Below are 22790 nucleotides of genomic sequence, written 5' to 3'. Positions count from 1 at the left end.
AGTCTGCAGTTATCATGGATGGCCTGTAGGGGGCGAATGTGTCACAGCTGTGAGACTGAAACTTCAGGTCAGAATTGATGACACAGTACGAGAGCCACTGTTTTAGTTGATCAAACAGCGCCATCTAGTGTCGGTACTGCATGTCTGCATGTCTACGCCGTTACTCCCATGAAGCACTCCGACATACGTAGCCTCTTTCAGCGGATCTGGGATCTGGGCCGATAGCAAGTTTTTTTTTTTTTTTTTGGGAGGCAGAAAAAACACGTAGCCACCCGGGTATGTTTGTAAACGGTGAGATACTGATTGTTGGCTGAAAGTAACATACCATGTGAATAGATTTGGTGATGAAGGCTGATCTGCAGTGGACTGGTCAACTTTTGAGTTTGTTAGTGTCATTTTTTTTTTTTAATCCAGCAGCCCAGTCCAAACAGAGCACAGAGGCACTGAGGGGGATCGGAATTTACCGGTGACAAGTCTGTGAAGGGGGAAAAAAGGAAAAGAGGATCCACTCGTTACAACCTTTTTTTTAAAACCCCACTTTATTTTTAATCACAGAAGAAATTGCGATCAAAAGTGAAAGCTCTGAGTCGATGAAAAGGATCCAGACGCTACTTTTACCCCCTTTGAGTTCTGCTTCAGCTCTGAAGAACAGCACCAACCATGGCGAAAAAGTATGATTTCCTCTTCAAACTCTTACTCATCGGGGACAGCGGAGTGGGCAAAACATGTCTGATCATCCGCTTTGCTGAGGACAATTTCAACTCTACATACATTTCCACCATCGGTACGTTGCAACTGAGTAAAGTTTGCCTAGTAATCTGCGACATTTCTGTGCCAGCTCATGATTGGCTTCCCTGTAACTCTGGGATATGAGTAAGATAAATGCTTGCTGAATGCTGACATTTCATCTATTTCCTCTATTTGGTGCGTGTCACTGTACAAACTGGTTTTCTCAGACTTTCATGCCTCAACTGGCCTTTGCTCTCTCATTTCTTCTTCCCCTTTTCCCAGTCGGTTTCATATCTATTCTTTTTTTTTCTTATGCTTGTTGAATGTGTGTGCTGTCTCTTCTCTGTGACCCTCTCCCCCCATCTCTCCCGCAGATCTCATTCTTCTCACTTGGCTCTCAGAAGGTCCACCCACCCTCATTCCTATCTCTTTTACCATCTCTACGTTTCCCAGAAGAATGGTTGGCTGCTTGGTGTACACAGTTTTGCACAGGACAACCCCCTTTCTTCTGCCCCTTGCTGTCTGTCTGTCAGCTTGTCCATCCAGCAGGAAACATGCAGACAAAAAAACACAAAACTCAAAGACTGTGCATAAGGAGTGGAGCGCACTTAGGGGTCAAATACAGTCTCCACCCAGCTGAGGGTGACTTATACATACTACTCTACAATGTGTGTGTGCCTGGGTGGGTGTGTTTTTAGGTCATATCTAAGGTATTTAATCCTCTTTCCTGTCCTCTTGTTGTCTCCCAGGCATCGACTTTAAAGTAAAAACCATTGAAGTGGATGGAAAGAAAGTGAAATTACAAGTCTGGTAAGAGACGACAACGTGTCTGAAAATGCCCTTGTTTTATGATTTGGTGAAGAAGATAATACTTAAAGGATGGGTTCACAATTTTTCAAGTATATCTTAAAACTCAATAAGTGTGTCCACTCAGTCATTTTGTGTAAAAATGCATTTAGAAGTTGATCTGAAGCTTGTATGAGACTCCATCAGTCTGAGTTAGTCATTTAAAGTGGATCTGCCACTTTTTAGCCTCAAATTCCCTCTTTGTGTTTCCTCAGACAGTGTTTCCTTGTCTGACAGTGAAAGTATAGTGACAAAAAGAGGGACTTTGGCACTAAGAAGACTGTATTGTTGAAAGATACATTCTTGATTTGACTCATTCTGACAGCTGAAGTTTCATATTAACTTCAGGTATACTTTTAGATTTTGCACACAAGGAGGACGGTGGATTTTGTCCTCCGTCACATTGTAAGTGCATTATGAAGGGATCTTCTAAAGGCCAGTATGAATGTGAGGAATAATAATGGCAAGAACAACCTGTTTCAATGTTCATATGGGCACCTGACTGTTGTTTTGGTGCTTGAAGTTGTGAGTCCATCAAGCTATCTGTTAAGTCCTGTTCCTTTGCACTCTGCCTGCTAGTGAGGAAAGAAACCTTCTTGTTATCCAAATCAGGACTTTATGACCAGGTTTATTGTCCAAACATCCATCACTTCATGTCATACAAGAGTAACTTTTCACTCATGCTACTATCTTTTTAATTGTTTTACATTAAATATTTTACCATTCTGCCACATGTCCACCTTAGGCTTTCTTTTGACCACTTTTTTTTTTAATTTTTAAGTCCATGCATCAGTGCACATTTATTTAGATTTGAATGTGTGTGCTTTGTGCAGGGACACAGCAGGGCAGGAGAGGTTCAAGACCATTACTACAGCCTACTACAGAGGAGCCATGGTGAGCACAGGACGCCTGCAGAACAAGCAGACTGGATAATCAGGCTGACATCACTGCTCCCTTTGTGTTCTCTGTGTACCTCTGACTGACTGCTTAAATCCCTCCTCTCTCTTTCTCTCTTTCTCTCTCTCTCTCTCTCTCTCTGTCAGGGCATCATCCTGGTGTACGACATCACAGATGAGAAGTCTTTCGAAAACATTCAGAACTGGATGAAGAGCATCAAAGAAGTGAGACTGTTTCCACATGGCCAGAGCAAAGATAACCAGGAAACACTTAAAAAGAGTGCTTAGTCAGTTGGATCCATATTAGTCATGAGTATGGGCTTTTACTCACTGCAACAACAAGGCTATTAGAAACAGAGTCATTGCACTGTTGGTAAATGAGACACACAAATCACACATTTTCCCTTTTTTCCCATCACCTTTGTTCTAATGAAAACTAAACTTTTTATGTTATTAATAAACCTGATAATTTGTTTCTCAAGCAATTGATCGTTTTGTCTATTAAATGGGAAAAAATAGTGAAAATAATAGTGAGTTATAATTTCCCACAGCCCATGGTGGTGTATTCAGATGTCTTACTTTGTGCAATCAGCAGTCTGAAACCGAAAGATATTAATTTTATTATCAAAGAAAAGCATTACATCCTGACATCTGTCAAGCTGGAACCAGCAAATATTTGGCATTTTTTGCCAAAAAAAAAGATTAATTGGTACTTTGACAAAAATGACCAAAAAGATTTATTCGGTTATCAAAATAGTTTGTGATAACTGCTTTGTTGATTGACTGATTGTTGCAATATTGAAGGCATGTAGGATCTAATCTAATCTAATGACAGATGCTATCAGGCTGCATTATGGGAAGTGTAGGATCCAGTGTTTTTGGAGCTTGACTAAACGTCAGCATTGTTTAGCCTCTGTGGCTTTGATTTGGACCATTCTTTTCTAAATGTGTCTCTCACAAGTGCTCCAACTTTATGGAAGTCCATGATAAATCATAACAAATTATTGGAGTACCCCTTTAACAGATAAAACATCAACCCTCAAAATAAGTTCAATAGTCACATAGGAACCCAACCTTTTTAAAGACTTTTAAAACTGTATTTTATATATATTTATTCTTTTATCTTCATCATGTCATGTATGTTTACATGTTCATTTGTCTGGCTGCTGTAACATCTGTGTAATGGATCTTGATTGTACCCTGTTTGTTATTGTATGTTCTATTGATCTCCCACTGAACAGCAGCTGTAATCATCTCTGAAGCATTCTGGCTGTTCAGTTCAGACTTGATGTGAAGATGTTTTCTCTGTCTCCCTTTGATGTCATCTTCTTAAATGCGCCTTTCTGCCAAGCGAACATTCTTGTCTAATTCCACATTAACTGAATTCAACTTGGCCTAATCAATTAATTGCATTCCTGTCTTTCTCAGAATGCATCAGCCGGAGTCAGTCAGATGTTGCTAGGCAATAAGTGCGACATTGAAGCAAAGCGGAAAGTTACCAAGGAGACAGGAGAAAAGGTGAGATGACCCAAATAAAAACTTAATTTACATGATTTATTGTATAGTCTTTCCTTTTGGAAAAGAAGTATTAAAGTGGTAAAGATAATTCAGTGTATAGTGGTAGATAATATGAATATAATAATGACACCTTGTTGACTTTTTCCTACCATTTTAATATAAGAGGGAGTGGTCATTTATGGAAGGGAGTGTATACTACACGTTTTTGATACACCAGCTTTTACAACATTTACTGAAGATAAGAAGCAGGATGTGATTTATTATCCATATTGTGTCTGTTGTTGACAGCTGGCAAAAGATCATGGCATCAGGTTCTTTGAGACCAGTGCAAAGTCCAGCATTAACGTTGAGGAGGTGAGCCGGAACATGACCACAAACAAAACAGTTTATTCATACCTCCTTTAACTTTTAGTTAATAAGCTACACATGCTGCAGATCTTAACCCTCACTTTATCTCACTATCTCTGTCTTTAGTCGTTTCTGGCTTTGGCACGTGACATACTACAGAGGTCCAGCAAGAAACCCGTAAGTCAGAAGACATATATGAATCAAAGTGCAACATTTGCTCCTCCATGGACCTTTGTCGGCTCCTTTACAGTATGTCCACTGTACAAGTCATGTTTTTTTCTGTGTTTGACAGGGCCCCACAGGCAGAGAGGTGAAAATCACCAGCACTACAGAGAAAAAATCTTCCAAATGTGTTATCCTCTAGATGTGACACCAGCCAGCACAGTTGTTGAGTTGCCATTATAGTTTAAGAACATCAGTATTACCAGGGAAAAATACAGCAAGTTTTTTGTCTCCATCTGGTGGACTCAGATATCAAATGCATACAGGTGCCAAATGTATGTTTTTATACCTAAATTGTCTGTATTCCAAGTGTTTGTAGTGTGCCCCCACCCCCCAAAAAAATAATTTGCCAGCAAAATAATCAATGGATCTCTCCTTTTATCTGAAATTTCTCTGAGATCATAGTTTATTTCACATTGAGCATTTCTTCTGCCACAAAAGTGCTGAAAAGTGGAGATGACTATAAATAAGCATGTCATCAACTAGTCTCCTCCCCATAGTTCAGCTACACATTTCTGTTCCCACCATGCGCAGTGTTTCCATGCCTTACATCCACATGATCAACTGGAAAACAGTACTGCTCAGTGTCCTTTTAGGAATTAGATCTGCGTTTTTTAAAATCTTTTTAGGCCTGGATTCAGTACAGTAGTGGTTTTTAAACAATTCAGTGGCAGAAGAGAAATTTGATGGAAATTGTTTTTCACCTACAGTACAGGTGTTGTAGTCCTGAATCTGAAATTGTATCTAAATCCTTAACAGAAATGGTTAACTGACTGATTAAGAAGTCTTAAAAATGCCTTGTTTAACAGTGCACACTCAATTCTCTCAGTTAACTGTTTTTAAATTCACAGAGATACAGACAAGTAGATATCTTATTCCTGGAGTGCCATATAAGTAACATTTTGTTTCCCCATATGTTTAGTTTCACATATATATATCTTCCCCCTTTGAGAGTTGATAAGATGTTTCAGTAGTAAACACTATCAACAGAATGACTTTATAGCATGAAAAGTGATCACGTCCCATGAGTAGCTGAAAACCCTCTCTTCACACTAATGAATGCTGCATGGAGTTCAAGCTGAAATAAACACTGGTGGTAAACAAGCCTGGTTTTAATAGATGAAGGGACTGAGAATGTGGAAGATAGGAACAGAGATAAGTGCAATATGAGAAGATGAGTGGTGAGATGAAAGAAAGATGGATAAAGCAAGTGAATGGACAGGATGTGAGAGCCTGGGAAGTAGTCACACCTCCCTCATTTTGAATTGATTTCTTGCCTTTTATCTGAAGCGCCTGGTAAATCTCTCACTAAACACTGCCACACATTGTCTGTGTCAAACATGACAGTTCCCCTGTTGTAGCAATTTACAGATCATTCAGAATTACTGTGATCACAGGTGCTCATCTGCTCCTTACAGTTTTTTTCCTGCACAGATGTACTGTATTTTCCATATCTTGTTTTTCAAGTTTCTTTCACACCCTCTGTAGACCTGCCACAAGACTTTGTATGTAGTTTACCAACCTGATGCTTGCTGAATGAAAATTAAAAACAGTAAAAAAAAAATTGCTTGTGTTGTAGACAACTTTCTGTTGGAACAATAGAATAATCAGAGAATGTAGCTTAGATAATCTGGACAGTGTAGCTTCTAGACATTGTGGTTTTCCCGTTGGCCATTCATAAAGTATATCTATCTATTTAGCTTGATGAAAACAATAACAGAGGGTTTCAGCCTTCACATTTGCAGTCATTGTCTTAATATATTTTTTATATATATATATATATATTATTTATATCTTTTTTTTTTGTTTTTTTATGTTTATCTACTTTTTGTGGTTGTTCAGTACATTCGTGCTTACAGTTATGAATTTAAATGTTTTCATCATAAAGATTGATATGCGTTGAGTTCACACAGTCAAGCAGCATATATAAGAGTAGAAGGAGACTTTGTGTTTCAAGGACACAGACCGAAATTCATAACAGACATATTGCAGGTTATTGTGTAGATGAAACCAGGCACCTAGGCCTATGGGACACTCCTCTCTACTAAGACCCCATGCCACCTTGTTTTTAACTACTATCCTCCCAACACAACAGCCAGTACCTACAGTTATATATATATATATTTATATATTTATATATTTCTCATTGCTGCAGCAGCAAGAGCTGGAGCCTGTCGCTTGGCAACCGCCCCTCCTTCGCAGCATCAGCACCACCACGGTGTGCGCGCGCTCTGCCGCATCTTCAAGTTGCCTGCACGTTTTGCGTGCCTTGTCATCACGTATAGGGCAGGTTTCGGTTTGCAAACACGATACATTTCTTTCCATAGTCGGAGGTCCGCCGAGGAACAGAAAAAACGCGAGGGCAGGAGAGGAGAGAGAGGATGGACAAATAAAAATAAGAAAATCAAACTTGGACGAGTTTAAACATGTTATTCCGGGTATAGGTAGGCTATAGGATGTTGTTATGTTCATGTGACGTTTGGTGGGAGGCAGTGAGGTAAACGTCCGGGATACATACACACACGGGCTGAACGGGATGCCCGCGTGACTGCAGGGAGGGAAGAGGCGGAGGAGGAGGAGGGGGGTCTAGGTGCGTGTGGACCACCGCAAAACCCCTGAGGTGGAGTTGTCAAAGATCGAACCCAGCGAGGAAAGATTCATCCCAGCCCGGCTGCTATTTTTGGTGCAGTTTGAAAATCGATGGAAGATATTTATTTCCTGTTCATGTTGGGGTAATTAGTCTCGCTTCCCGAACGAACTGATCTGATCTTGGGCTTTGATCTCCACACCGTCTTCCGTAACAGTATGAGGACCTAACCTAAGGTCGCGAGAGGGGAGCGCGTGTGTTCGGATGATGCTCCTCCTGACCGGACACGCGAACTGACCGACTCATGTCATCTCTGCTGGGGGCGAAACAAACGAGTGATCAGCTGCTTTCTTCGGGATGCTTTAGAGTCTGCGGCCTGTTCGGGTCTCGAGTTACCGCAATGCCGCTAGCGAGAGGAGGGAGAGGTGGAAGGCAGAGGATGGAGAGGAGGGAGCAGAAAAGAGCAAATGAGTGTAACAGAAATGTAGGCCTACAGTTTGCTAAAAATTAGCCCTGCTTTTGTGCTTGTGTTTTAATCAGGTAAAGACTGCGAAGGAGAATGGTATAGACTGCTATAGTTTTGGCTGTAATGGCCTGTGAACTGCATTGGGTGAAAGGGACACTGCACTAACTGAAGCAATCTTTATATCATGGCTGAAATGTCAAATGAGGTGAGTACGGTGGCTGTGAGTGTGTAGTGGCTGCTCAATTCTCAACTTTCTGCTGACAAAGTTCTTGGACTCAGTGACGGGACTATAGTGCACACCATGGGGCATTGCGCAGAAACTATGGCACCTGCCAGTGGAGAGCTTGGTGCATAATTGTGACAGAGTGGAGTTCTCATGCCAGAATTTATATCTCCCCCTCTTCTACTCTCCTCTGCATCTACCCACACAGCTAAACTTTGTTTTATGAACCCAGAGTGAGCACCAAACCTCCTTCCTCCAAACACAGAAGAGCCTAAAATGCCTTCACCATCAGACTCCAGCAGCGTGGCTTCAGCCTCGGGGTCTCGAGGCTGGTCGGACAGCCGCCGTGGCATGTCAGGCCGGGGGCCAGGTGGTGCACGGCTGCTCCTGTACTTGGGGCTGTGCCACCTGGGCCTGGGTGCCATGGTTTTGGCCTTCTCTTTCACCAGCATGGCCTTTACGTCCTCAGCACGCGTGAGGCAGTCTTGCCCATTCTGGGCTGGGTTCTTTGTAAGTATAAACTTGAATGACAACACAAAACACTATTAAGAATATGACAATAGAGACCTTAAAGGATTTGTTGTCTTGTGTGTGTGATCTCTGTTTCCAGGTGGTGGCATCAGGGATAGTTGGAATAATCTCATGGAGAAGACCTTTAACGTTGGTGGTGTGTATATTTTCATTTGATGCTTAGTATCCATTAAGTGCCAAATCATGTGACATGGAGCCAGGCTAGAACATCAACAGTACAGGCCTCCAAAAGCCAGAAGTTCACATTGTGTCAACAAGACAGTTGTAATTTGATTAACATAAAATTGTTTTTCTAGCATATACAACTAAAGCTGATATTTAACTGAAGTGAAAGCTTGAGAAAATTCCACCACAATGTCAATTTAGTAGCAATTTTTTGATAATATAGTCTTCATGGGCAGGTGCAGCTTGGAGATGTTCTGTTTTCTTACTTTTTGGAGCACTAGAAACACTTCTCATCCATGTTGGTTTAAAATCTGAGGTTCAAAGTTCATTGTTGACATTCGAAACAGCAGTTAAAAAACTGAAAGGCCCTTAAGATGGTTTTAGTTTTTTCCTAATTTTGGTGCACGATTTAGATGGGACCTCTGTGTAGTTGTAAAATAGATTTTTTTTATAATATTATTTTATGTTATTCTTATTGTGTAAACTTACTACAGTGTAGCCATGTCATGCAAAAACAAAAGGTATTTAATTTTATTAGTTCCTCTCTGACTTGAAGAATACTGACTGTAGTCTTTGTTTGGGAGAATACAACTCTCGGCCCTCCATGTCACACGTCTTGACACCCTGCTGTAAATCAAACCCTGGCTTTCTGCTCCTCCACAGGTGTCACTGTTCATGCTGCTGTCTGCAGTGTGTGTGATCCTCAGTCTGGCCGGCTCAATGCTCTCCTGTCAGAATGCACAGATGGTCAAGTCCATGCTCACCTGCCAGGTACACAACATTATGCAAGTGTTGTCTTCTGCCTCATGCTGAAACACCCTTCAAGCCAGATGCATGGTGAATGTGCTAGGAATAGTCTTGTTAAATGAATAGGTTTTTAGTGTGCAGATGAGTGTTTTACACCAATTCTCTGTGTTTGGGGATGTATGTAGGTGGAGAATGGTCTGTGTGTGTGTTGTGCTCACTCCTGCTCCATGACAGAGGAGGATGCCCTAGTGCTCTACCTGAATGCTGACTGCCACTCAGTCAGACATCAGCTGAAGGTACTTAAAACATTATCTATACCGGGGATCCAATTTCAACATAAGATTTTACTTATTCCTATGACTAAAATGCTTCTAAATGCCCAAGTAATGTAGAAATTTGAGTTTTCTGAATGCATATTGCTCTGCAGGACCTTTTGTTCAGTGCATGTGGTCTCAGCATTCTTTCCACCATCATCTGTACGCTGTCCACTGTGACCTGCAGTATCCACATATTCTCCCTGGACCTTGTGCACCTGGTGAGCACAGACACAGCACATTTTACATTTAACTGAAAAATGAAAAATACTAAGCAAAAGAACCATGCTGAACCCTATTCCCATCTATGTGTCATAAGTTCTCGATGTGTTCTCGATTCTCTTACTGCCTAGCTGGCACCACATCGCTCTCGCTCCGTCAACCCAGAGTGCACCACACCTCAAGACGCCTTCCTGACCAACATCATGGACTTTGAGGAGTTTGTTCCACCCATCCCTCCGCCCCCCTACTATCCTCCTGAGTACACCTGCAGCTCTGAGACAGACGCTCAGAGGTACCAAAAGCTGAATAACAAGCATTTTATATGTACTATTATACATCTCTAAACGCTTCGCTCATAGAGACTGAGGACAATCTCCCAGGTTTTGATGTTAAAACTGGGTGGAAACAATTGCCCTTCATATTGGGGCAGTGACTAGAGAGGAGGATGGGGGGGGTGAGCACTTTTCTGGTAAGGTGTGTCCTTGACAAAATGTAAGGGGTGTAGCTTTGTTTGCCACCATTTAAGCAACTGTTGTGCATCTAGAAATCCCTAGACTTCAGTAGGCGGAGATCTCTGATTGTCTGGTATAGTGAGACTGTACCAGTCAGCATCCTAGATAATAAAATAGTCTTGTACAATATGTAATAATCATGCACTTGCATCATCTGATTGCTTTATATTTTTGTACTTATGTATAGCATCACATATAATGGCTCTATGGAGAGCCCTGTTCCCCTCTACCCCACTGATTGCCCCCCTCCTTATGAAGCCGTGATGGGACAAAGAGCTGCCAGCCAGGTGAGCATGAGTATGTATGTATTTGTGTGTGTCTGTGTCTGAGTGCTTGTGTGTTAGTTTGATGTATCTCGTGCCCATGCTGATCCTTGTCTATTGTCACTGTCAAGGCAACAATGTTCGACCCCCATGGCACTGAGCTGTCTGGAGAGAGAGGAACGTCCACTGCCTTCAGCGGAGAGGGTGAGAAAACATCACATGTTGTTACGGATCCACTTGTACTTGATAAAGAAGTAGTGTTATTATGGTTTTGCAGGGGGGAAAGCAGTAGAATAACAGTGCTTTTAATTTTAACATACAGTTAAGCACTAGAATCAATTACCTTATCAAGTGAAAAGCTGATTGATGCTGGGTGTCTCTCGTTTATTAACACTTTTTGGGTACTGGACTGCTGGTCGGACAAAACAAGCATTTTGAAGACATCATCTTAGATCTTGAAAATTAGATGAATGTATTTTACAAATTTCTAACATTTCACAGAACAAATTATGATTAAATTTAAATAAAAATCAATGATGAAAATAACCATTGAATGTGAGATTGAATGTAAAGGTGACTTTTATTTGGTACAGTATTTTAATATGAAGTATCACTAATGCCCCAAATCTCAAACTTTAACTGTGAAAAATGCTAATATTAAAAACTTAAACATCATGCTGGGAGGAGATTTAGTTGTGCCTTTGGGCACTGTGACAAATCTAAACTAATGTTCTGTATATGATTAGACAATAGTCTAAATTATGTCTGTATTTTAAAATCTGTTAATAAAAAGAATGTCATGTTGCTTATTTAAAAGACGTCTACATTTTAAAATGAGCAATGAGCAAAGTAAATTAAAGTAAGTCATAACTTACTTTAAGGGGGTAGACAAAATTAAGTAAAATATAAAAAACAACAACCCAAAACAGCATTTTATCTTTCAAAGAGTGCTGTAAGTTTCAGTTATACTTAGAGTTTGGCTGTGATAATAAAGATGTATCATTTTATTTCTTTAGTGTCCATGGACAGTGGCTCTCTGTTGATGTCAGAGATTGTGGACATCCCTGATGATTCCTCCCCTTCCGAGGACTCCTGTCTGATGGAGGTGGGTCTGAGGTACAACAGGACTGCTGGTGAGGGGGGAGAAGGGGGAGACGGAGGGGAGCACATCGGCTTCCGTGGTTCCCCGTCCCAAACACCAGAGAGTCCACTGGCAGGAGGACCAAGAGCCAGGCGCTTTCTCAGAGGAGAGAGGTCGAACTCCTGCTCTTCACCCAGCACAGCTACCACCACATACAGGTGAGGACAAACATGCACTGCCACAAAATATTGTCTCAAATTTTCAAAATAATGAGGGAGAGGTATTTTGTGTCTAGAAACAGAAATATTACTTTATGCTCTCCCGTATTGTCCTCCAGGTCTCCAGTATTGCGTCGCCAGGCCGTGCTGGCTAGTAGCTGCTCCCAGCTAGAAGCAATAGGGGGCTCCCCCTCTCAACAGCAATCCTCCATCCCAGAGGTTCGAGTTCGCCCCTCCACTCCTTCACACCAAGGAGCCGGCACCGACCCCTCTGCTGCCCATACTTCATCGTCCTCAGCTGCCAGTGAGCAGCCTGGTGGTCAGGGTTGTGGGCCGCCCCTCCCACGTCAAGCTTTGTACCTTCGACGAAGGGCTGGGAAGAATGAGAAAGATGGAGAGAGTGTGAGAAGGGATAGTGAAGGTCTCCTACGCCTTGTGAGGTCACACAGTGAGCCAGGCCTCGGCTCCTCTACTGATACAGGTAATAAGGACCCCAACATGAAAACATGTCTCACCTATCTATGTCTGTTTCCATAACTTCTTATTGTGTCTTCTCTTCTGCAGTTGACTTTGGCTCAGGAGGCAGCAAGGCATCTACAGACATAGGTAAAACTTATCTAATTTAAAAGGCTTTAAGATGTAATTTTCTCATGTTTACATTTATTTTATTTACACTTTAAAAAGCAAACAGACTTTGCACCAAAGTGCTTCACAAAGCAGACATATGTATGCACATACAAGCATGAAATGATCAAAATTAAAATAGAACAAAATATAAGCACACATTTAAAATCCAAAGAAATCAGATAACAAATAAAACAGTTTAAACACAGTTAAAAGCCAGAGAATAATAGATGCCATTGGTCTAAAACATTCAGGGTTTAAAATGTTGCTCAAAGCCTTTGTTGCTTGTTGTCACTGCCTCTTTCTTCTCTGGTATCTAATGTCACATTTGACAGTCTAATTGAGCATGAAGCCCAAAAGAAAACACCTTTAAGTTGTTTTGAAGAGATACAATTCAACAAATGTGCAGTTAATGGCCATCACTTTTCATACCGTATTAGACAGTAGTGCAGATTTAAGCACCAGTGGAGAAATGCATATGTGCATGTGATTTATGAAACTCCTCCACAACATCTAAATTAGCCGCGATTTGATTACAGATTGATAAATTCAACTGCATTGTAGGAGAAAATAATGTGCCTCACCAGTTCAGCATTTATATATTGTTTTCAAATGATACACCCTGATTTATACAGTACCCTGGCGACATTTGTCCTTTCCAAAGGATTAAATGGCACTGTCTGAATACAGCACCTGACATGCAGCATGGCATAGAGCATAGCACAATATCTTCCACAGTTACTGGACTTTACTGTAGGAGTCATCTTACATGAACCTGGATCTTTGAGATTTTAAGTAGCATAACATGATTTCTAATTTACTACCTTTTTGGCCTGGGCTCTCCCTAAAGTTAGATTCAAGCTTCTATATATGTCAGTAATATAGATAGAAAATATGCAAATTGACTTCACATATTCTTCATTTAATTTTTTTACTCACCTCTCCCCTAAACCACCTTAGGGACATGACAGTTTGATAACTTGACGAATGAGGTCTCTTTTCTTCTGGCTCCATCTCTCAAAGGTCCATCCTCTGAGGCTTTTCTGTTGCCCCGCACTCTTCCTCCTGCTGCAGCTTTGCCAAGGAAAGAAAGCATGAAATCAACTGCAACAGGGACTGCAACAGTCCCCTCCAAACCACCCACCTCCCCACTGCGTTTACCAAAAGATTGCCACCGTTCCCTTGGGGACCTTAAGGTTAGTCTGAAAAATGTTAATGAAAGATACAGGAAAAATAAAAACATAAAATAATATAGTATGTGACTTTTGTTCTTTCTTTATCTTCGCTGTTTTTTTTTTTCTTTTTTGTCCTTCAGGTGACTCGTGTTCTGATGGCTCGCTTCCTGCAGCGCTCTAAACGCAACCTTGCACCTTCCTCCGAGCATGTTGGTAGCACAGGGCAGGGGCCTAAGAGGAGAAATGGAGCTGAGGGTGCTGCGACTAACCACATGCCCTTGGAACAAGTATGACCATGAACTCTGTCTTAACTAATTTTACTTTTTCTCTTTTGAATTTGAAATATTACGTCATCTCGCCTCTTACAACAAACTATATGTACAGATCAGCCATTTGTCTAAATTTCCGCTTGATAACATCATCCTTTAGGTTCTGCGGACCCCTTGGAGTACCAGCCGAGGACACCCCAACCATCATTCCCATCACCCTCATCACCGTGGACACCATCATTCCCATAGTGACAGTCGACACAACCGGCATCACAGCAGCCGAGCCCCAGAAGGGATCCACCTGCGCAGCTGTGGAGATTTAAGCTCCTCTTCCTCAGTGTCGCTACTGCGATTAGTGACGCCTCATCTACCACATGGGTCATCAGGAGCTCTCTACTCAGAGTCTGCACTGTAAAGAGGAGAGGACAGTGAAGGAGGGATGGAGGTGAAAAATAGGGCACAAGCAAGATGGCAGGCTTGTAAGAAAAAAAGGCAGGTTGATGATAAGGATTTAGTTTAGTGGAGTCATCTAGTACTGAAGTTCTGAAAGTCTTCCCTCCTTTTTCTCTTTGTCAACTCCGTTTCCTTAAGCCTTATGGCCTTATTCAGTGGTGCTCTTCATCACTCTGAACAAGCCAGAGTTCACTCTTATTTCACTGTTTAAAAGCAGTGAGATGGTCACTAGATGCTCATTTCTGGCCAGAAACCAACCTACCAGAAGCATCCTCTCTACTGTATTCTCCACTCCATCCCTCACAGTCCTCATCTGGAAACATCTTTTCCTCAAGCCTGGAGACAGAACTCTTCTAACATTCATGCTGCAACAACCACTTAGTGTACAGTCTGTTACATAATAATGGGTTGCAATATGCTTCTGGCCCTTTTGTACATTGCTGTTCACCCAGAGGGTCGCTCAGGTGGAGTGATCATGAAAATCCCTTATTTTGTCTTCCATTACAAAAAAAAAGAAAAGAAAAAACATTCATAGTAGACTATCTACACATAGCTAGCTGAGTATAATGTAAAATAAACAGATGAGGATGTATATGAGGACAAATACTTTCACATGGAAAACCCTTTAGCTACAGAGTTTTGTCTTTTTTCTTCTTGCAATTCAGAGGATGACTTTCTTCACGCCTTTTCCACCTCCACATTGGCCTTCAATAAAAGGCAGCCAGCATTTCTAACACTGACATTAATGCATGGAACAGACACATGCTCAGCCTTTTGAAATGTATTCTCTGTGGGTGGCCTCTGGACACGGTGGTTTGATTTGCGTATGTATGCATGTTTTACTGCAGCCTCCCGATTACAGCAGGAAATCTTGTGCATTAGATCCTGACCGTCTGTGTAATTAAGTAACATGTCCTCAGAATGTCTTTATCTGCATGTTTTGACAATGCTTCTTTTTTTTTCTCTTGCACCCAAGACCTATGATAGGCATTTGAAATGTGTTTGTGTTAAAACATAGTTGAAAGGGAAGGTCGAAGTCAAAGATATGCAGCGTTCCCAAAGTTTTTCCAGATGGCTCCAAATATGGCTGTGCATCCTAATTTGATTTTCATAAGGATTTGAAAATGCTTCATGTGCACAGGCATATCTGTGACATTGGCTAATGTAGCCTGATCCTGTATGATAAATAGGTGTAAATTGCACAGTGACGCTGATGACATGAAGAGTCTCTTGCCATAAATGTACAGACTTACTTGTTACAAGGTCAGGCTTCACACTGTGTGTTTGCAGGGGATGTGGGGGGGGGTGGTTAATTGAAAAAAAGTCACGATGGGTCTGGCAGCTCTGGATACTGGATTTTGAAGCGTATCAATATATGTGTGTGTATGTGTCAGATTGGAGTTTTTTCTTTGGAAAGTCTTTTTGATGTGCTCACCAAGTGATGATTATTGGCTCCATATTGATAAAGGCCCATTTTGGATACACTCATACGTAACTCATTTTAAAGATTTACATGCATACACACATAGCCTGCACACAGGTACAGGCACACTCATACACCCCCTTACTAAGGCACTGAGTTTCTACCTCCTGTCTTGCATTATTTATTTGAAGAAATGTATATCTGTATGGCGGGCTTAACAGGATACAGCCTTGAAACCTGAATAATAAATGTATCTAAATATGACACCTATTCCAGATTTTAAATGCAGTGTCAATGGCAAAAACTTTCAATGCAAGTTATGTATTTCAACATATGAAATAAATGATAGACATAAAATAAAAAAATACCTATGCTGATGTTTTGTACATATTGTCCAGGGAAAAATTCTAGACTATAACGAAAGGTTGGTTTTATTTATTTTTCTCTGTTGCTCCCTTTTACCTACTTTTATCAGTGAAACTACAATTGTATTACCTGAGCCTCACTCATAGGTTCACTAATCTCCCCACTCCACTCAAACTCCACCTCTTCTCAAATCCTATTGCTCAGCCGGTGTGAAAGCCCATCCTGGTTCGATGCAACCGGCCAATGAAAAAGCTTAGTGTCAAATGGAGCCTTAATAAGCCACGCCCACACGCCACTCGCAAGGGACGTCGGGATGTATAGTCCAGCTGCTTTATAATAAAACGGGCGGTAGCGCGACTGTGAACTACAATTCCACATCCTGAATTTAGGAGACGTTCACAGACTCTCTGTTTGACAGCAAGGTAAAAAATCAGAGGAGAGGCAACTTGGCTGTATCATACTGAACCGTTTGGGATAAGAGGACAATATAATTATGGTAAGTAAAGCTATGCGTATGAATAAAAAATATTTATATTTGGTGTGCTACAGCTAGCGTTGAAAACAGACCGACTGCCGTAAAACAAAGTACGTTAACGTCAGCCAACGCTTCTTTTCATGACAGGACAACATGGATGTAGTGTTTATCCTTGCTCTTGTGCACGGAGCTTAACTAACGATAACTATCTGTAAAGGTTATTAACTTTAACGAGATTTAACTCAGCTTGTTACCGGTTATTTCCGGACAGTTGATTTGGGAATGAGACGCCTGCTGATTTCCCTCATTAATGCCCGTAAAATGATCCGGACTGTGTGCTTAACCGTTCCCCCGCTTCAGTTTAAGAATAGTACATCTCTGCTGTGCACCTCGTCTTTCCAGGGAGACAACATTTGCAACGGGACGCACGGACAAAAGGCGCTGCAGTCAGACGCTCACCTGTTTGAAGCCCAGTTTGACGAGCTGGTGGCGGACCTGACAGAGCGAGACCTCGCCGATCCTTCGCTGGCTGATGCCCTGACCAGGCTGAGAGAGGTGTGTTGTCTTGTCTCTAGCAGTCATGTCATATGCTTCTTTTGGCCACCCAAAGTGAATCGTTCCTCTCTCTTTTTTGCCCCCCTCCACAGGTTTTGGTGTTCAATGCCCCTGGAGGCAAGAGGAACAGAGGCCTGTCTGTGATTGGCTCTTTGCGGGAGCTTCTACCTCCCTCTCAGCTCACCCAGGACACCGTGCAGCGGGCTCTGTTGGTTGGCTGGTGCATTGAATTGGTGAGTGGGCCTGCCTCAATTCAATGTTTGTGCAGAGTATAATATCGAAAGGCTCATTGATCATCTTAAGTGGTGGCCCTATGAGCATGATCTGACATGACAACTAGTTTGGAAGCCAATCCTGGTTCAATATTCAATTTACACAAGTTTTAGGTGGAAACTTAAAACCTCCAGTGCACAAACACAGATAATTAGCTTTGCAGTGAAGTAGGAGACATATAAACATCTGAAATTAAATATATTTGCATATTTATAGATTATATTTTAATGAGAAAGGAGTACATGTCATTTTAAGGGTTTTAACAACACAATTGAACCTTTTTAATGGGGAAACTATATCAGACACATTATTATTAAAAGTATTTTATATTGTTCTGGCAGTATTTCTTATCAAGAAGCACAAAGTCGTTCGTTGTCTTTCTCTAGTTTATTCAGTTGTCTGCAGACGGACTCCTTGCTCCTTGCTCAAGCGTGAGATGGCACAAGCGAGCCCGGAGCAGATTATATACAATACATTATCTCGTGAAAGGATGACCTTGTTCTATCATCAGAGCAATGTAAGCACAAGCAAGCAATATTGCTAGATTGAACAATGCTAGATTAAGCAGTAGTGTCACAATCATGAAAGTCAGCATAGGGTGGAACCCAGTTCAGAGAGGAATCATCTTCATGAACTGCCCAACAGAGGTTTTAACTAATGAAGTGACTAAAGCTTTAATGCAAGGCATCTTAAAACATCTCTGGATGGGATTTTTAAATTTTATTTGTCAATAAAAGTTTATCCTATAAACAAGTCTTGTCTGTATAGCCAAAACTGGTGTTGTCTTCCTCTATAGGCTTGCATTGATGTCCAAAAAATAATTAAACTGATCAATAACCCATAGTGTTACACTGTGTGACATTTTCCTTCATTACAGTGAAAATGGGCCTTGTAGCTTTTCTTGAGTGCACCAAATATATATTATTAGTCCCCAACAAATGCATATTTACTGGCCATTCACTCTTATTCACCCTTATTCCACCTGTGGACATTTCAGTTTAAAAGATGTTTCATATCTAGCAAACGAGAACTGTTGAAAAGCGGCGTTAACCAGGAAATACGTGAGATGACCACAACCTTTTAACACTGCATTATGTGGTGGTGGCATGTATTAAAATTACATGCCAGCACCATGATCCGGTTGAATGGGCTGAATCACACAGGTCAAAACAAAAACAGACGTTCTGCACCTGAATGGAAATTTCAAAGGAGAACGTACTGGCCCTAATATTACAGTCGCGGAAGCCAATAGTTCAACATGTTTTTTTTTTTTTATCTCTAATAACATATCATGGTCATTTTTATGAGTTAGTACAGTAAATATATTGCATATTGGTCCTTTAATTGGAATATAGTTACAGTGTTTGTCCATATATTATCTTAACCTCATTTATTATCTTCACATAAGAAAGAGACCTGGCTTCCCAAAATTAGGTTGTTATGTGTAGCCTAACACATTGCTAAAAAAGACTCAGAGTGACTCAGAGTTGTAATAACTCCACTTCACACTTTGAGAAGTTGTCACGCTCTTTGTGCTAAGTGTTAACGGCTGTGTCTCTGTTGTTTGCAGCTTCAGGCATTTTTCCTCGTAGCTGACGATATCATGGATGGATCTGTGACTCGGAGAGGACAACCCTGCTGGTACAAGAAGGTGAGACATGATGTATTCCAAAATGCTTTTTTGTAGTGTGATGAATATTTTTTGAGTGTTACTCAGTATGTCATGTAAATCTTGCCTGTTTGTCTTAAAGGATGGAATAGGTCTGGATGCCATCAATGATTCATTTCTCCTGGAAGGGTCAATCTACAGACTACTTCGTAAACACTGCAGGAATCAGCCCTACTATGTTCATCTACTCGAGCTGTTTAATGAGGTACTATAGCTTTTGATTTGAAGACACACACACACACACACACACATGTACAGGATTCTTATTGTAACTCTGTTTATTTCAGACATCTTTCCAGACAGAGCTCGGTCAAGCTCTGGACCTCATGACGGCTCCCCCTGGTCATATTGACCTCAACAGATTCACCATGGAGAGGTAAGGAAGTGAAGACATGAAGAAAATAGGGATGCAACTCGTACATGGTTGTAAAATTAAATTGAGTACATTAATTTTATAGAGATTAATGGTCTTCATATTAAAATGTCTTTATTTGCCTTTACAGGTATAACGCTATCGTAAAATATAAGACTGCCTTCTACTCCTTCTACCTCCCAGTGGCTGCAGCAATGTACATGGTAAGAGTGTGTTTTATATTGAACACATGACAGTAGGAAGTGATAGGCATCATGATGGTGACAACACTGAAGGGTTGGCAGGAACCTGAATGAAGCCTTTATAGCAGGGACAGTGTTGGCAGAGAAAATAAAGTATAATCTTCCTTTAAAACTATTTTATTGTATCTTTTTAGGCTGGAATTGAGAGTGAGGAAGAACACAATAATGCCAAACACATCTTACTTGAAATGGGAGAGTTCTTCCAAATACAGGTAATTACTTTACTTGTCATCAATATTCATACATTATTCAAATTATTCTCATTGAACAGCTGCACAAATTGAATTATATTGTTGCAGGTGACGTTGTGTCTAATCGAGTTATTAACCACCCAGTGTATTTCATTTGCAGGATGACTACCTGGACTGTTACGGAGACCCTGCTGTGACAGGAAAGATTGGTACAGACATCCAGGATAACAAATGCAGCTGGCTGGTAGTGAAAGCCATGCAAATAATGACTCCTGAACAGAGAGCAGAGCTTGAGGTGGGATTTCATATAACAAGCCTTTCAATCAATATACTTCAAACATACAATGATATGTATGTAATAATAATTATGTTGCTGTAACCCATGTGCAGAGCGTAAGCAAGCGTTCTTTATGTGAATTTAAAGAAGTGTGTTATTACACTACTGTTATTTACAAGTTACAACTGTAAATAACCGCTATTTCATTATTATGTGTGTATGTAGATAGATAGATAGATATTAATCTGATGATTATTTTCTGAATGTTTTGAATAAGAGGTTTGGTCTGTAAAATCACAATTTCCCAGAGGCCAAGGTGACGTCCTCAAATGTCATTTTTTGTCCCAACCTTTAGTCCAAAAGGTATTCAGTTTATTGTCATAGAGGAATCAAGAAACTAGTATTTTTTTCCTTTGAAACATTACTCAAAATGATAAATCAGTGATCAAAAAAGTTGCTTATTAATTTTCTGTCAATTAAGTAATGATTGCAGCTCTATTTACAGAGCACGGTTTATGCACCATTCCCTTCACAGAATGCCAGAGGCATAAAAGCATACAAAATATCAGGTTTTGCATAATAAATATAATGCTACTGTACCACCACTCATTTAAAATTGAGCAATGACCCGATGACACATTATCTAATTTGAAGTAAGTAAACTTTAATATAATGCTTTGGATTTAATTAAGGCATAGGATTTAACCACATTAAGAAATAATTACACTAGAGTGTAGCCAATGTTTTTCCTGGTTTTATTTATGGTATATTATTGGATGTTATTCTTTTAAAAGAAAGAAGTGCATGCAAGTGTTGATTGCAAAATCATATATTTCGTACTGTTTTTTACTATATATTTGACCTAAAACATCATTCATCAATACAAACAAAACTTTGCTATTCATTGTAAAGCCTATTCTGGTTAAGACACATGCCATTAACTGCAATGTCTGCAGTTCCAATCCAACCAGGAACCATTGTATGTCACCTCCCATCACTCTTTATTTCCTTCCCTTCAATTCCTGTCATCTCTCCAATGTTCCTAACAACCCACAGTTAACAAAGGTATAAAATGCTCCCACCATCCCCCCTCTGAACACAATCAAACTGTTATCTACCCTCTGGATGCCTTTGTTTTTATGGTTCTGATGCTTTTGACTCTGAAATGGTTTTGGAGGCTTCCAGTCCCCCCCCCCCCCCCCCCCCCCCCCCCCCACAAAGGTGCTACAGTCACTTGCTGGTACATAAGTAAAAGTTCTTTTTCATTTGTTAATCTCCTCCTCAGGCATGTTACGGGCGCCATGAAGATGCCAGTGTGGAAAAGGTCAAAGCTCTGTACAACACCCTGCAAATGCCAACAGTGTACCACAACTATGAAGACGAGAGCTACCAACGGTTACAGAAACTCATCGCCTGCCATGCTCAAAACCTTCCTCACTCAGTTTTCCTCAACTTTGCCAAGAAAATCTACAAGAGGAACAAGTGAGAAAGTATGGTGATCTCTGGAAGTTAAATAAACTGTCAGCTACATTAGCCCGGTTCCCCTTTTGACTTTTACCACAACACACAGATTAACTTTTCTCACCAGCTCTAGAGATGTCAGGAGTGGGACAAAGCACTGACCACAGTAGCATGACCTGAAACAAAACTGTGATATTAAGAAACTCTGCCGGCAGTTTTGTTTTTACTTTTCAGTGATTTGTAGATATTTGGTTGTGAATGTTATCAGATAGTCTGGCTCTTTTGCTCCTTGTTATCTATTTATTGAACCCAGCGCTTAATGTACAGTCTCACGTCTCAACCGAGGAGGAATGATGTTGGTATGGATTATGCACACAGATTGATTTTAAATAACTCGTATTGTCTTATGAATGTATGGCATGATGAGAATACAAATCAAATTGTCAAACAAGTCTTGATCCTGTTGTTATAGAGTTATTAGTTAGGGGTTAAAAAGGACAGAATATGTATTATGTAAGATGCATCCAGGCAAAGGACAGAAGATCGGCTTTCTTAATTCCATATATTTTTATATTGCTGCTATAAAGCCTGTACTGGCCTGAATGCTCTTGCTTTTAATAAAAAATACATGACTGTTAATTTTGTGTCTCTGTTTCATCATATTAATATGTTGTTATGTCACAAGTCTCTCTTCTATTTGCATGCCCATACGTGCACAGAAATAGCTCCCTGTAATTGTTCTTGCTGTTTACACTGGCTGGAAAAAGTGTGTTGCATGATGAAATTCAACTGTGGGTCTTCAAATTTTGCGGTAGAGGGAATTTTGCTCTAAATCACTCCAATGCTCATATTTGATTAGTCAAACTCAGACTGCTGAAGCCTCATATTTCCTTCAACTTAACTTTTTTGCACATTATGGGGACTGTGAGTTTTATTTCTTAATACTTGCATTACCTGGAAAGTATCTCCTTACAACTAGTATGAAAAAGAAGAACAATTAAAGCAACCAAAACCAAAATTTCAGTGTTCATATGGACATGAATGTGGTTTTAAAGGGTTAAGGTTGTGTGACATCC

The 22790-nt window shown here is 40.6% G+C and overlaps 3 protein-coding genes and 1 long non-coding RNA gene across 5 annotated transcripts; 3 read left to right on the top strand and 1 right to left on the bottom strand.

The window, feature by feature from the left end:
• Positions 1–217: 217 nt before the first annotated feature.
• Positions 218–6275, top strand: rab13 (RAB13, member RAS oncogene family). The gene is made up of 8 exons (XM_053327162.1): positions 218–784; positions 1479–1539; positions 2409–2469; positions 2619–2696; positions 3900–3989; positions 4278–4343; positions 4464–4514; positions 4630–6275. Exons 1-8 carry the CDS (start codon positions 661–663, stop codon positions 4699–4701), a joined length of 603 nt encoding a protein of 200 aa, XP_053183137.1. The 5' UTR covers positions 218–660; the 3' UTR covers positions 4702–6275.
• Positions 6276–8111: 1836 nt separating this feature from the next.
• fam189b (family with sequence similarity 189 member B) lies at positions 8112–14371 on the top strand. Its single transcript, XM_053327157.1, has 14 exons — positions 8112–8345; positions 8446–8502; positions 9195–9302; positions 9464–9574; positions 9706–9813; positions 9946–10106; positions 10514–10613; positions 10721–10793; positions 11606–11888; positions 12008–12369; positions 12453–12494; positions 13536–13708; positions 13828–13974; positions 14117–14371. Exons 1-14 carry the CDS (start codon positions 8112–8114, stop codon positions 14369–14371), a joined length of 2214 nt encoding a protein of 737 aa, XP_053183132.1.
• Positions 12129–17270, bottom strand: LOC128366452 (uncharacterized). The gene is made up of 4 exons (XR_008321857.1): positions 17133–17270; positions 13452–13586; positions 12404–12482; positions 12129–12261 (listed from the first exon to the last, which is right to left on the bottom strand). It is a non-coding gene; the product is annotated as an uncharacterized LOC128366452 (long non-coding RNA).
• Positions 16554–22347, top strand: fdps (farnesyl diphosphate synthase (farnesyl pyrophosphate synthetase, dimethylallyltranstransferase, geranyltranstransferase)). Of its 2 annotated transcripts, XM_053327160.1 has the most exons (10): positions 16554–16694; positions 17076–17228; positions 17321–17461; positions 19072–19152; positions 19253–19375; positions 19458–19546; positions 19674–19746; positions 19920–19997; positions 20137–20271; positions 21539–22347. In XM_053327160.1, exons 1-10 carry the CDS (start codon positions 16692–16694, stop codon positions 21737–21739), a joined length of 1077 nt encoding a protein of 358 aa, XP_053183135.1. In that variant the 5' UTR covers positions 16554–16691; the 3' UTR covers positions 21740–22347. The 2 variants fall into 2 exon arrangements, with proteins under 2 accessions (XP_053183135.1, XP_053183134.1); XM_053327159.1 differs by lacking the exon at positions 16554–16694 and having other exon boundaries at positions 16751–17228.
• Positions 22348–22790: the final 443 nt, after the last annotated feature.

The sequence above is a fragment of the Scomber japonicus genome, chromosome 10, assembly GCF_027409825.1.
Source record: "Scomber japonicus isolate fScoJap1 chromosome 10, fScoJap1.pri, whole genome shotgun sequence".
Classification (NCBI taxonomy): Eukaryota; Metazoa; Chordata; class Actinopteri; order Scombriformes; family Scombridae; genus Scomber; species Scomber japonicus.
This window is presented reverse-complemented; position numbering and strand designations above follow the sequence as displayed.